General features: G+C 41.5%; 1 protein-coding gene across 2 annotated transcripts in view; it reads left to right on the top strand.

Annotated features, from left to right (window-relative positions):
- ell2 (elongation factor for RNA polymerase II 2) overlaps positions 1 to 12,898 on the top strand; it is a 168,102-nt gene that overhangs the window by 20,106 nt on the left and 135,098 nt on the right. For both annotated transcript variants that reach the window (XM_078565467.1, XM_078565458.1), the window contains exon 2: positions 2,946 to 2,993. In XM_078565467.1, coding sequence (XP_078421593.1) covers positions 2,946 to 2,993 — 48 coding nt within the window. The remainder of the gene's footprint in view (positions 1 to 2,945; positions 2,994 to 12,898) is intronic.

Below are 12,898 nucleotides of genomic sequence, written 5' to 3'. Positions count from 1 at the left end.
TTAAACTGACACAATAACACTCCTGTTTTAAACTAATTCACTTGCATAGCTGTCAGATGTTGTGGACTGTTGCCTTTATTTCCAAAACAAAAACGAAGCCCCCAGTGATGGTACTTGATTAGTTTCCTGCACCAATATAAAAGGAAATTCTGAATACAGTCGGCTTAGACAATTATTTTTTACTACCAGTTACCTAGGTATAAAAATGAATTGAGATGTTTTGTGATGTTTATAGCTGTTAACAGTTGGTTCTTCATAGTCTATTATGTAAAGGTCACCAATGGAAATTATTTGCTTGACTTCACCATTTGTCTAACTTTGTAAGGACAGAGTGTTCTGCTCAGATATCTTAATTTCTAAATGGCAGTTGGCCCAGTTTTTGAGGCCAGTATATACTTAGCTTTATTTTCTTGAAGTTGCAGCTGAACTATCAATCATGTGTTTGAATTCTTTCATTAAAAATACAATTAAAATGTATTGTTTACAGTTATGATGATTCCACTGTCTTTTCTTTTGGTTAATGGCCACTAATAATTAATTATTACATTAATCAATTCCAAGAACGTACTAGCTAAACTGAAGTTGTTTCCTTTATTCGGTGTGAATTAGATTAGGATTAGAGGAAATATTTCTGTTCAAGTAATCATGACGACTGACTGTCAGATTAGATATTTAACATTAACTCCGAATGTTGCTATTTTGCCTGGAGCTCCAGCTACTGTACCATGCTTCCATTGCGAGAAATGGCTTCTGACTAGAAAAATCGCTTATATATGTGCAATATTCCGTCACACTCCTGACATGTGCCATGGAGATGGTGGACAAGCTTTGGGGAATCGGGAGGTGAGTTGCCCTCTGCAGAATTCCCAGTCTCTGACCTGCTCTTGTAGCCACAGTATGGTTGGTTCAGTTCAGTTTCTGGTGAATGGTAACCCCCAGGATGATGATAGTGAGGAATCAGTCATGGTAATGCCATTGAATGTCATAGGGAAATGCTTAGATTCTCACTTGTTAAAAGATAGTTGTTGCCTGTCACTTATGTGGCACAAATGTTACTTGCCACTTAATAGCCCAAACCTGAATGTTGTCCAGGTCTTGCTGCATATGAACTTGGACTGCTTCAGTATCTGAGGGTTCATGAATGGTGCTGAACATTGTGCAATTGTAATCATCCTTAATGAATCTTCAGTGGTATTACTCAATAGATAATTGAGGTGATTAGAAACTTTTATTTCATTTAAACTTGCTTCTCGCCTTCTGTTTTGCAGTGTTTGAGTTTTGCACTAAATTTTTTTTTGCCTTTTATTGTATGCCTCCTTAGTTTTATGCAAGAATTCTGACGAATCAGGAGAATCATGGAGTAAGTTGATAGTTAGTTGAAAAAATGAAGGAGCATGTTTGAAGGAGTGGAGATTAGAATAAATTAGAGCGGGCTCGGGTAGAAAGGGATAGGAGGTGCTGAAGAATCATGGCTGCTGATTTAAAATTTTTTGGCACAAGGAACAAGTACTGTGCCATAATCATGCCATTTTGCTGTTTCTCATTCCAGAAGTAATAAAGCCTATTGTAATGTTCAGTCTTGCTAATTAAGACATTGGGAGCTATTTTGGGTGGGGAGCAGGGAGAGAAGGGATGTGGCAGGGTTGGAAGGAGAAAAAATTTGACCTTGTTGGCATTGCTTTCATTAATGATATCTTAGGTTGATGAGAAAGGAACAAAATGAACTTTATTTTGTAGTACTTTTAGTGATTCTGTAACCTTTGGGCTGATGTGGCACATCATCATTTAATACTATCCAACATCCCATGGCAAAATAAAACAAAAACCGAAGTCAAAATATGGGTTACGCCAAGAAGAAATGTGTACATATGGTGTATTTCATTTATCTTCAAAGCCCAATGCTTGTAACCAAGTTTTAGAAGATTTACTTCCTAACTGACTTAAATATAGGCATGACTAACTGGATAAGAAAATAATTTTCACATGATAGTGGAACCCTTCTCAGGGTGATTGCTGAGGCAAACGTGGTGAGTTTTTAAAATGATGCATGTGAAGTGTTAAAAAGCCTGAGGTCAATGTAACCGTTGGAAGCAAATGTGCTTTTTTCATACAATTTTTAAAGCATGTGCATACATTTTCCTTCTGTCACGTTGTGAGATTATATTTGTTTGTGCCCTCTTTGTGCACATATGCAACACAATTTTTACTTATTCGTTGGAGTACAAATTTGAGTATTGAAACAGTTAAATAAATGAAAGCAGTTTTCGTAGGCTGGTTTAAGGTGTCAGGTTTATTTTGTGCAGATTAGTGGCTTGAATGTAGTAGTGGCAAAATAAATGCCAACTGTTTCATGTGTATGATCATGTAAAGAATGTCTACCATATGCCACCAATTGCTTTATGATATGTATACTTAGTAGAGGTACTAAGTTCTTGGACCCTTGCTTTCTAACTCCCTTTAGCCTCTCCTGTTTCAAATAAAACAATTTCAGCCCATCCAATCTTTTCTCATAGCCAAATTTCTCGAGTCTTGTCAACATTCTTATAAATCTCTATGACCTTGGCCCTCTCTCTGTGTAACCTCCTCCAGTCCCACAATCCTCAGATCTCTGCACTCCTCCAATTCTGGCCTCTTGCCCATCCCTTATTTCCAATGCCTGTTGTGTTTAACTGTCTGGACCCCAAGTTCTGAGATTCCTCCCTAAACTCTGCGACCTTGCCTCTTTCCCCTCCTCTTAAAACCTACCTCTTCGACCAAGCCTCTTGTCACCCCTTCTTAATATCTTTGTGGCTTAGTGTTAAACTTTGACTGAAAAGGTGTTGTAAAATGCCCGTTGTTGTTGGATTGTAACACATGCACTTGGAGTTGCAATTAGATGTGTGGTGCTTTACAAATGGAAGCAAATAATTCCAATCTTGCAATTGATTATTTTGCTTTCTTTTCAGAATTCGTCTATTCCCCAACCAACAATCCAGTTCCAAGGACTTCAGGGGGTAAGGAAATTTATAATTTTGTTTTAAATAACCAGACTCTTTTTTTTAAAAAAAAAATTAGCTGGCAGCTTGAGATCATTGTATGATTGTTCTGGCATTAGCTAGTATTCCCAAATGCTTTCTGATAGATAGCAATGCAGTACCTGACAAATCTATCACTTATTTTTGCCTTGTTTATACACTGTTGCTTGAATGAATTAAACTACAGTGAGTCTTCACCAGATGTCACAGGTAACTTATTTTTAGCTATCAGTTTCCTTTTGATCGTAGTGGAGCAGATCAGCACGTGTACCTTTTGGTGAAGCATCATCTCCATAATTGCTAACTTGTCACCTAACTGTTATAAAAGTTCCAAAGAATTTGAAATGAAGATGTTCATACAAACTCAATATAGTGGCCATACTGATCATACTGATGACAGCAGCAACTTTGAATGCTGTTTAAAAATTTCTGTATAATATTTGAGCAGTGTCCTACAAATTTAGTTACAAGGACCAAACCAACCTCTCTAGAAAAGTTTGATTATGCTCCCAATTGGCAAGCTAAAGTTGTGATCCTTTTGCGAATTTGTTAACTTGTGTTACAATACTGCTATTACTATAAGATGGCTTAAAATCAGTACTTGCAACTATCAACTATGATTTGTTTTATTATTCGTTCATGGGATGTGGGCATTGCTGGCTGGGGCCAGCATTTATTGCCCATCCCTAATTGCCCTTGAGAAGGTGGTGGTGAGCTGCCTTCTTGAACCTCTGCAGTCCATGTGGTGTAGTTGCACCCACAGTGCTGTTGGGGAGAGTGTTCCAGGATTTTGACTTGGCAACAGTGAAGGAACGGTGATATACTTCCGGGTCAGGATGGCGTGTGGCTTGGAGGTGAACTTCCAGATGGTGGTGTTCCCATGCATCTTCTGCCCTTGTCCTTCTAGATGGTAGTGGTCGTGGGTTTGGAAGGTGCTGTTTAAGGAGTCTTGGTGAGATCCTGCAGTGTATCTTTTAGATGGTACACACTGCTGACACTGTGTCGGTGGTGCGGGGAGTGAATGTTAGTGGATGGGGTGCCAATCAAGCAGGCTGCTTTGTCCTGGATGGTGTCCAGCTTCTTTAGTGTTGTTGGCACTGCACTCACCCAGGCAAGTGGAAGAGTATTCCATCACACTCCTGACTTGTGCCTTGGGGAGTCAGGAGGTGAGTTACTCACCGCAGAATTCCTAGCCTCTGACCTGCACTTGTAGCCAAAGTACTTAAATGGCTAGTCTAGTTCAGGTTCCAGTCAATGGTAACCCCCCACCCACCCCAGGATGCTGATAGTGGGGGATTCAGCGATGGTAATGCCATTGAATGTCAAGGGGCGATGATTGGATTCCATCTTGTTGGAGAGGGTCATTGCCTGGCAATTGTGTGGCGTGAATGTTACAAGCCACTTGTCAGCCCAAGCCTGGATATTGCCCAGGTCTTGCTGCATTTGGACATGGACTGCTTCAGTATCTGAGTCGTGAATGGTGATGAACATTGTGGATTCATCAATAAATATCCCCACTTCTGACCTCATGATGGAAAGAAGGCCATTGATAAAGCAGTTGAAGATGGTTGGGCCAAAGACACTACCCTGAGGAACACCTGCAGTGATGTCCTGAGACTGAAATGATTGACCTCCAACAACCACAACCACCTTGCTTTGTGCTAGGTATGAGTCCAGCTAGTGGAGAGTTGTCCCCATGGTTCCCATTGACTTCCGTTTTGCTAAGGTTCCTTGATGGCGACTCTCTGTTAAATGGTGTCTTGATGTCGAGGGCAGTCACTCTCGCCTCACCTCTGGAGCTCAGCTCTTTGGGCATTGTTTGAACCAAGGCTGTAATGAGGTCAGGAGCCGAGTGATCCTGGCAGAACCTGAACTGAGTGTCAGGAAGCAGATTATTTCTAAGTAAATGCTGCTTGATAGCACTGTTGATGATCCCTTCCATCACTTTAGTGATGATCGAGAATAGACTGATGGGGTGGTAATTGGCTGGGTTGGATTTGCACTGCTTTTTGTGTCCAGGACAAACCTGGGCTATTTTCCACATAGCTGGGTCAATGCCAGTGCTGTACTGGAACAGCTTGGCTAGAGGCATGTCCTGGAGCACAAGTCTTCAGTAGTATTGCCGGAATATTATCAGAGCCCATAACCTTTGCAGTATCCAGTACCTTCAGTCGTTTCTTGATATCACATGGAGTGAATCGAATTGAATGAACACTGGCATCTGTAATGCTGGGGTCCTCAGGAGGAGACCACGATGGATCATCCACTCAGCATTTCTGACTGAAGATTGTTGCAAATGCTTCAGCCTTATCTTTTTGCACTAATGTGCTGCCTCCCCCACCCCAACTCCCTCATTGAGGATGGCGATATTTGTGGAGCTTCTTCCTCCTGTGAGTCGTTTAATTGCCCACTGCCATCCATGACTGGATGTGGCAGGAGTGCAGAGCTTAGATCTGATCTGTTGATTGTGGAATCACAGCACTGTCTATCGCATGCTGCTTGTGCTATTTGGCATGCAAGTAGTCCTGAGTTGTAGCTTCACCAGGTTGGCACCTCATTTTTTGGTATGCCTGCTGCTTCTACTGGCATGCCCTCCTGCACTCTTCATTGAACCACGGTTGATCCCCTGGCTTGGTGGTAACAGTAGGGTGGGGGATGTGCTGGGCCACAAGGTTTCAGATTGTGGTTGAGTACAATTCTGCAACTACTCCTGGCCCACAGTGCCTCATGGATGCCCACTCTTGAGTTGCTAGATATGTTCGAAACCTATCCCATTTAGCATGGTAGTAATGCCACACAACACTATGAACGCTATCCTCAGTGTGAAGAGGGGACTTTGTCTTCACAAGGATTGTGCGGTGGTCACTGCTGCTGATGGTGTCATGGACAGATGCATCTGCAGCAGGCAGGTTGGTGAGGATAAGGTCAAGCATGTTTTTCCCTTTTGTTGGTTCACTCACCACCTGCCACAGACCCAGACCAGCAGCTATGTCCTGTAGGACTGGGCCAGCTCAGTTGGTAGTGGTGCTTCTGAGCAACACATTGAAGCCCCCCCCACCCAGAGTACATTCTGTGGCCATGCCATGCTCAGTGCGTCCTGCAAGTGGTGTTCAACATGGAGGAGTACTGATTCATCAGCTGAAGGGGGATTGTATGTGGTAATCAGTAGAAGGTTTCCTTGCCCAAAATTGGCCTAATGCCATGAGACTTCATGGAGTCTGGAGTCGATGCTGAGGACTACCAGGGCAACTCCCTCCTGATTTGTATACAGGGTCTGTTGGGCCTGTCCTGGTGGGACTGGACAGACCCAGGGGTGGTGATGGTGGTGTCTGGGGCATTATCTGTAAGATACGATTCCATAAGTATGACTATGTCAGGCTGTTGCTTGGCTAGTCTGTGGGGCAGCTTTCCCAATTTTGGCACAAGCCCCTGGACGTTAGGAGGACTTTGCAGGGTCGACAGGGCTGAGTTTGCTGTTCTCGTTTCTGGCGCCTAAGCTGATGCCGAGTGGCCTGTCCTCATTCCTTATAGACTTCGTAGCGGCTTGATACAACTGAGTGGCTTGCTAGACCATTTCAGAGGGCATTTAAGAGTCAACCACATTATTGTGGGGCTGGCGTCGCAAGTAAACCAGACCAAGTAAGGATGGAAGATTTCCTTCCCTAAAGGACATTAGCAAACCAGAACGATTTTTACAGCAATCGACAATGATTTCATGGTCATCGTTAGAGTTTTAATTCCAGAATTTTATTGAATTAAAATTTCACCATTCAAGCCCAGGCCCCGGAGCAGGTTTCTGGATTACTAGTCACAGAATCACAGTGCAGAAGAGGCCCTTCGGCCCATCAAGTCTGCACCGACACGTGAGAAACACCTGACCTACCTACCTAATCCCATTTACCAGCACTTGGCCCATATCCTTGGATGTTCTGACATGCAAGTGCTCATCCAGGTACTTTTTAAAGGATGTGAGGCAATCCGCCTCCACCACCCTCCCAGGCAGTGCATTCCAGACCGTCACCACCCTCTGGGTAAAAAAGTTTTTCCTCACATCCCCCCTAAACCTCCTGCCCCTCACCTTGAACTTATGCCCCCTTGTGACTGACCCTTCAACTAAGAGGAACAGCTGCTCCCTAACCGCCCTGTCCATGCCCCTCATAATCTTTTACACCCTCGATCAGGCCGCCCCTCAGTCTTCTCTGCTCCAACAAAAACAACCCAAGTCTATCCAACCTCTCTTCATAACTTAAATGTTTCATCCCAGGCAACATCCTGGTGAATCTCCTCTGCACCACTATAGTCCAGTGATAATACCACTGCGCCACTGCCTCCCCGCAGTGGTGCAGTAGAAGACGCAAGCTTAATCATTTGTTTTGCTGTCTTTGCTTGGAAGACTAATTATTTTTATGAACGCTGCCCTTATTTTGCTATTTACGGCAGAGGATAGTACCATTCGGCTTCCAGTGTTTTGTTTTTTAGGGTTGTCTTTTACTTAATTTTAAGAGTCTAACTGAAATAGCCTAGTTCTATAAATCTGTTTTGGATTAATCTATTGAACCCATTGATGTTTTCAAGGTGGTGTATTTTAAAATAAATAGTTGTGTCCTGTTTATTTTTCTCTCGTCATTAATTTTCTTCCTGTTGTATATTTTGCCTTCCTGAAGGCTAATGGTCTGGTATATTGATCGAGTTACTGTTATTTGTGCCTTCACGCTGTTGGTAAGCTAAGTAATGAAGGAAACTATCCCATCTAAGCCTAATGCTGTCTTCACTTGACATTTACACACCTCCAATTCCAACAGGAGTCACTGGGTAGGAATTGTGTAAAGTGATTTTGTGCCAAGTTATATCAGTAATTTTTGCATGTTATAATGTCCACAACTATTTTCATCTAGTGGTACTTGATTCCTATGTCCAAATAGTATTTCATTAATCAGTAAAGAATGTCTCTTATAATTTGTTGAACTGAAAAAGTCCATATGCTAATTTGGTGTCTGCCAGCGTATTAGTCACAAGTTTGAATCTCCAACTTGGATGCAATTTGACCTTCTTGAACAAGTTTCTTGTTTCCTTTAACCAGCTATGTATAAGCCTGACTTGGTAACAAGCTAATTCCTCTCCATGAGCAGATCATGGTCGTTTTTCCATTCTGAGACAGTAGAGATTAAAAGAACTAGTGGAGAAGTCTGTCCCATATTATGATCTTCTGGTTAAAAGCTGATTTATTGAGTATCATTTGACTAGCAGTGACTATCACTTTGATTTACAAGTACAATCCATTTTTTAAAAAAAAACATAGCTTGAAATGCTTAAATAGGTTTGCAATCTCTGTGGTAATTCAATATTTTAGATCTTACTGCTGACATTTCTGGATAATATCTATTTAATAACGAATGGTATAAATGTTTTTTTATGTTAAAATTTGGATTGGCACTCCAGGGAGAAATGCTAAGATAAAGTTGTACTTTACTTTTCAATGTTGTGTTTACATTGTTGGTTTATTCATCGGTTGTGTAAAGGATATATCTTTTTGTTTTCTGTTGGACTGTGGGTTAAAATTCTAATGGCTGCAGTTTGAAAGACATGTCCACTGGAGCAGGATGAGAGAGATATACAATGTTGCAGTTCTGGAACAGAATGTGCCATGAAAGACAGGATGATGCCAGAAAGGAGTCCTGGACCAAGGGAGTTGCCTGGCAACAATGTTTTAATTGGCTCCTGACCAGGTGACGAGGTTTTTTGTGAGGGCTGTGCAGATGAATAGCTGCTAGCCTGAAAGGAACAAGACCTAAAACCTCTTTCTCCTGTGTGTGGAAGATTCCAGTAATTCCACAATAATAGCTAGCTGGCTTTTTCTCCTCATATCTCTATAACCTGCCCTCTCTCTGAGGAAACCCCTGTAAAAAGGAAAAGGGCAAAACCACTGTTAGAGACATTGAAAAGCAAGTCCTCAATTAGTGAACTAGATACTGAAATTGCTGGAAGACCACCTCGTGTCATCAACAAGAACTGAAAGGAATTTAGAAGACTGTTCAAAATCCACCCATCGAATCCTGTACTCTGGATTGGTACTATTGAACTGTTTTATCCCACTCTTAAAATCCGTGTCTTGTGTGTGTGGGGGGATTTAAGGGGTAGAGGTTAGGTTATAGAATTAAAAATGAACAGTTCATATTTCTTTATTTTGTCACTGGTTAACAACAGTTTGTTCAATAAACAGTTATTTACTAATTAAGTTTACAAACCTGGTGCTCGTATCCTGTTAACCTAAATTAAACAGTTAGGTAGAATTGGGGCAGCCTGGTGGGTTGGTCAAACTTTTCACATTTGTCGTGACTCAGGGAACAGTGGGGCTCGAGATTACAGCGCACTATCCCCAGTGAGTCATGACTCTTATCTAAATTTGTTTTTTCTTTCTCTACATCCTCTGTAAATTCTAGAAGTAGGCTGAACTGACACCTTTCCAAATGGTAGGGAAAGTCACAATGGTCAGGATTAACTGCAGAGCCTAGAATCCAGGCTCTCGAACACTGTAAAAGTCCTCACTTCTGATGCTCTTGCAAATCTGATAAACCTGGAACTAGAACTGCTATATTGTCTCCCTCCTTTCTTTACATTGGCTATCTTCCAAATCATTGGGACTGTTCCAAAAGGAGATCACAACTAATACACCTTCCATCACTGCAGCCACCTCTTACAACCCCAGCATGTGGGCTGTCAAGCTCAGGGGATTTTTTGGCTTTTAGCCCCATTAATTTCTCCAGTACTTTATCTCTACTATTAGGAAGCACTTTTAAGTTACTCATTCTCATTACACCCGTGGGTCCCCACTATTCCTGGTATGGTTTTATATCTCCCGATGTGACGACAGATATAAAAATATTTGTTTCATTTCTTTGCCATTTCCTTATTACCCATTATAGTTTCTTCTGTCAAGGGGATCCACACTTAATTTTCCTACTCTCCTTTTTACGTATCTGTAGAAGCTCTGAGAATCTGTTTCTATGTTTCTTGCTAACTTGCTCTCATTCCATTTTCTCTCTCCCTCCAATTTTATTGTCACCCTTTGCTGGTTTCTAAAACACTGCCAATTCTCAGACTTCCTACTCTTGGCAACATTATAAGCTTCTTGTTTTAATCTAATGCTATCTTTAACAGCTCTGTTTAGCCATGGATCACTTTTCCCAAAACATGGAGGTTTTGTTTTTTAATGGAATGTATAAGTTTTAGGTATGTCACTCTTGAACTCGATGTGAAATTCCCTATATTATGATCACTCTTCCCCATAAGATCCTTTCCCATGCGATTATTAATTAACCATGTCTCATTACACAAGACAAGGTCTAGAATTGCCGGTTCGTGGATTGGTTCCATGATGTATTGTTCTAGGAAACTGTCTCAAATGCATTCCTTGAACCCTTCCTCCACTACCTTTGCTAATTTGGTTTGTCCAGCATGGGAGATTTTAAAATTCATACATGTTAATTGCATTACCTTTTACTTAAAGCTCATATTTCTTGATTAATATTCCTCCCAGTAGTACAGCTACTGTTAGGGAGCCTATAAAATATTCCCACCAGTATTTTGTTTTTTTTTTAAATCCTGTTATAACTTCCTCAATAAGGATTCTAGTCATTTCCCTATGACAGAAAGCAGGAAACTTTAGCCTGTCTCCCTTCTTTCTTGAATAAAGATGTTACATTTGCTATTTTCCAATCTGCTGGGACCTTGCAGAATCCAAAGAATTTTGGAAGATTATAGCCAATGCATCTACTGTCTCTGTAACCACTTCTTTTAAGACCCTAGGATGTAGGCCATCTTTTCCTTGTCATTTAGGCCTAATAGTTTTCCAAGCACCTTTTCCCTGGTGATGGTAATGCTTTAAGTTCCCTCGTCCCTTTCATTTCTTGATTTTCAAGTACCTCTGTCCTACAGTGTAACTACTGTTTGGGGGCCTCCTAACTATTCCCACAAATGACCTCTTACCTTCCCTATCTATTAAATCTACCCAAAATTGTTTCTACATCTTCCTATTTTGAGCTAAGGTCATCTCTCACTACTGTATTAATGACATCCTTAATTAACAGATCTACCCTAGCACCTTTTTCCTAGCTTCCTGCCTTTTCGAATGTCAAATGTCCTTCAATATTCAGGTCCCCATTTTGGTCACATGCAACCATATCTCTGTAATAGTCATACATATTTATTTCTATCTGTGCTAACAACTCATCCATTTTGTTACAAATGCGGCAAAAATTCAGATACAGAGCCTTTAACTTTGTCTTTTTACCATTCTTGCAATCTCTGGCTTTATCTGCTGGTGCACTCATAAATTTGTACACTCTGTCCTTCCTGCCACGTACTCTGGTTATCATTACCCAAATCACTACCCTTTTTTATTACCTCGTTATTTCCCTCTGATTTACCTTATCTCCTCTCTCATGATCCTTTCCCCCAACTATTTTATTTAAATCTCTCTCTATTGCCTAGTTAAACGACCTGCCAGAACACTGGTCCCAGCATGGTTCAGGTGAAGACCATCCCAAAAGTACAGCACCCACTTCCCCTAGTACTGGTGCTAGTGTCTCATGGATTGAAATCCATTTCTCTCACACATCCATCTCTCTAATCCTGTCTACCTTGTGCCAGTTTGCTTGTGGCTCTGGTAATAATCCAGAGATTATTTGAGATTCTGCTTTTTAATTTTGCTCATAAGCAGAACCCCCTTCCTAGTCTTATCTATGTCATTAGTACCCACATGGACCACGACTACTGGATCCTTCCTCTCATAATGCAAGATCCTCTCCAGCACCAAGCAGATGTCCTGAACCCTGGCACTAGGCAGGCAGTGCAACATCTGGACTCTTGCTCTTCGCTGCAGAGAATTGTGCCTATGTCCCTGACTATACTGTCTCCTACCACCATTAAATTGCTATTCACTCCCCCCGTGTGAATGGCTTCCTGTACCACAGTGCCATGGTCAGTTCGCTCATTCGCCTTGCAGCCCCTGCTCTCATTCATTTAAGCTGCAAGAACCTCGAACTATCTGGACAATTGCAAGGGCTGAGGCTCCTCCATTGTTACCTCTGGGCCCCCATACTGCCTCACTCACAGTCAGACCCTCCTCTCCCTGACCACTGATCAAATCAGATGACCGTAGCCTAAGGGTCTGGAACAAAGTGCCCAGGTAACTTCACCCCTCTCTGATGTATCGCAATGTCTGAAATTACTTTGTGAGACAAACCAATTTATTGTACAGAAAGCTCCCCTAAAAGAGAATGAGATGAATTGATCTGTTTTAGTGAGAAATGAATGTTGGCCAGGCTTCTGGGAGAACCCTGCTTTTTGATATGTATGTCCACCTGAACAGAAAGCAGGGGCCTAATTTAACATTTTATCTGAATAGGGGTGTTCCTGATTCCCTCAAAATCCTGGAGTTGGTATTAAATGCACTTGTGACTGAGTTGAGTGCCCTAGTATTGAGACAAACTAACATTTTTATATATCTTCAACACCTTTTGGAGCTGAATTCTAATAAAGCACATGTGGCAGTAATTGCAAGCTTGCAGTAGTTATGACTGAATATTTTACCCATCTTTCTCTGATTTTTGAAAAAATGCTTGTGGTAATCATCTGTTTACACGGCCCATGGCCCTCTGTGGGATTTAAATTGAGTTCTTCATCACCTCACACATCCTCGCTTTGGGCTTTTTAATTCTCGAATTAAGATTCTTGTGGAGAAATGTACTTTTAATAGCTGGTTTCTGGTAGGCTGGGTTACATTCTCTGGTGCTTGTTGTTGAAGAACATAAGAATCGAGTAATTCTTTGGCCTATTGTTTTGAATTGTACAGAAATTTATTTTGTGCTTTCCTCTAATGATTT

This window comes from Cetorhinus maximus, chromosome 2 (assembly GCF_964194155.1).
Source record: "Cetorhinus maximus chromosome 2, sCetMax3.hap1.1, whole genome shotgun sequence".
NCBI classification, from domain to species: Eukaryota; Metazoa; Chordata; class Chondrichthyes; order Lamniformes; family Cetorhinidae; genus Cetorhinus; species Cetorhinus maximus.
The sequence above is the reverse complement of the archived record's forward strand: the minus strand, read 5'-3'. Positions and strand labels throughout refer to the sequence as shown.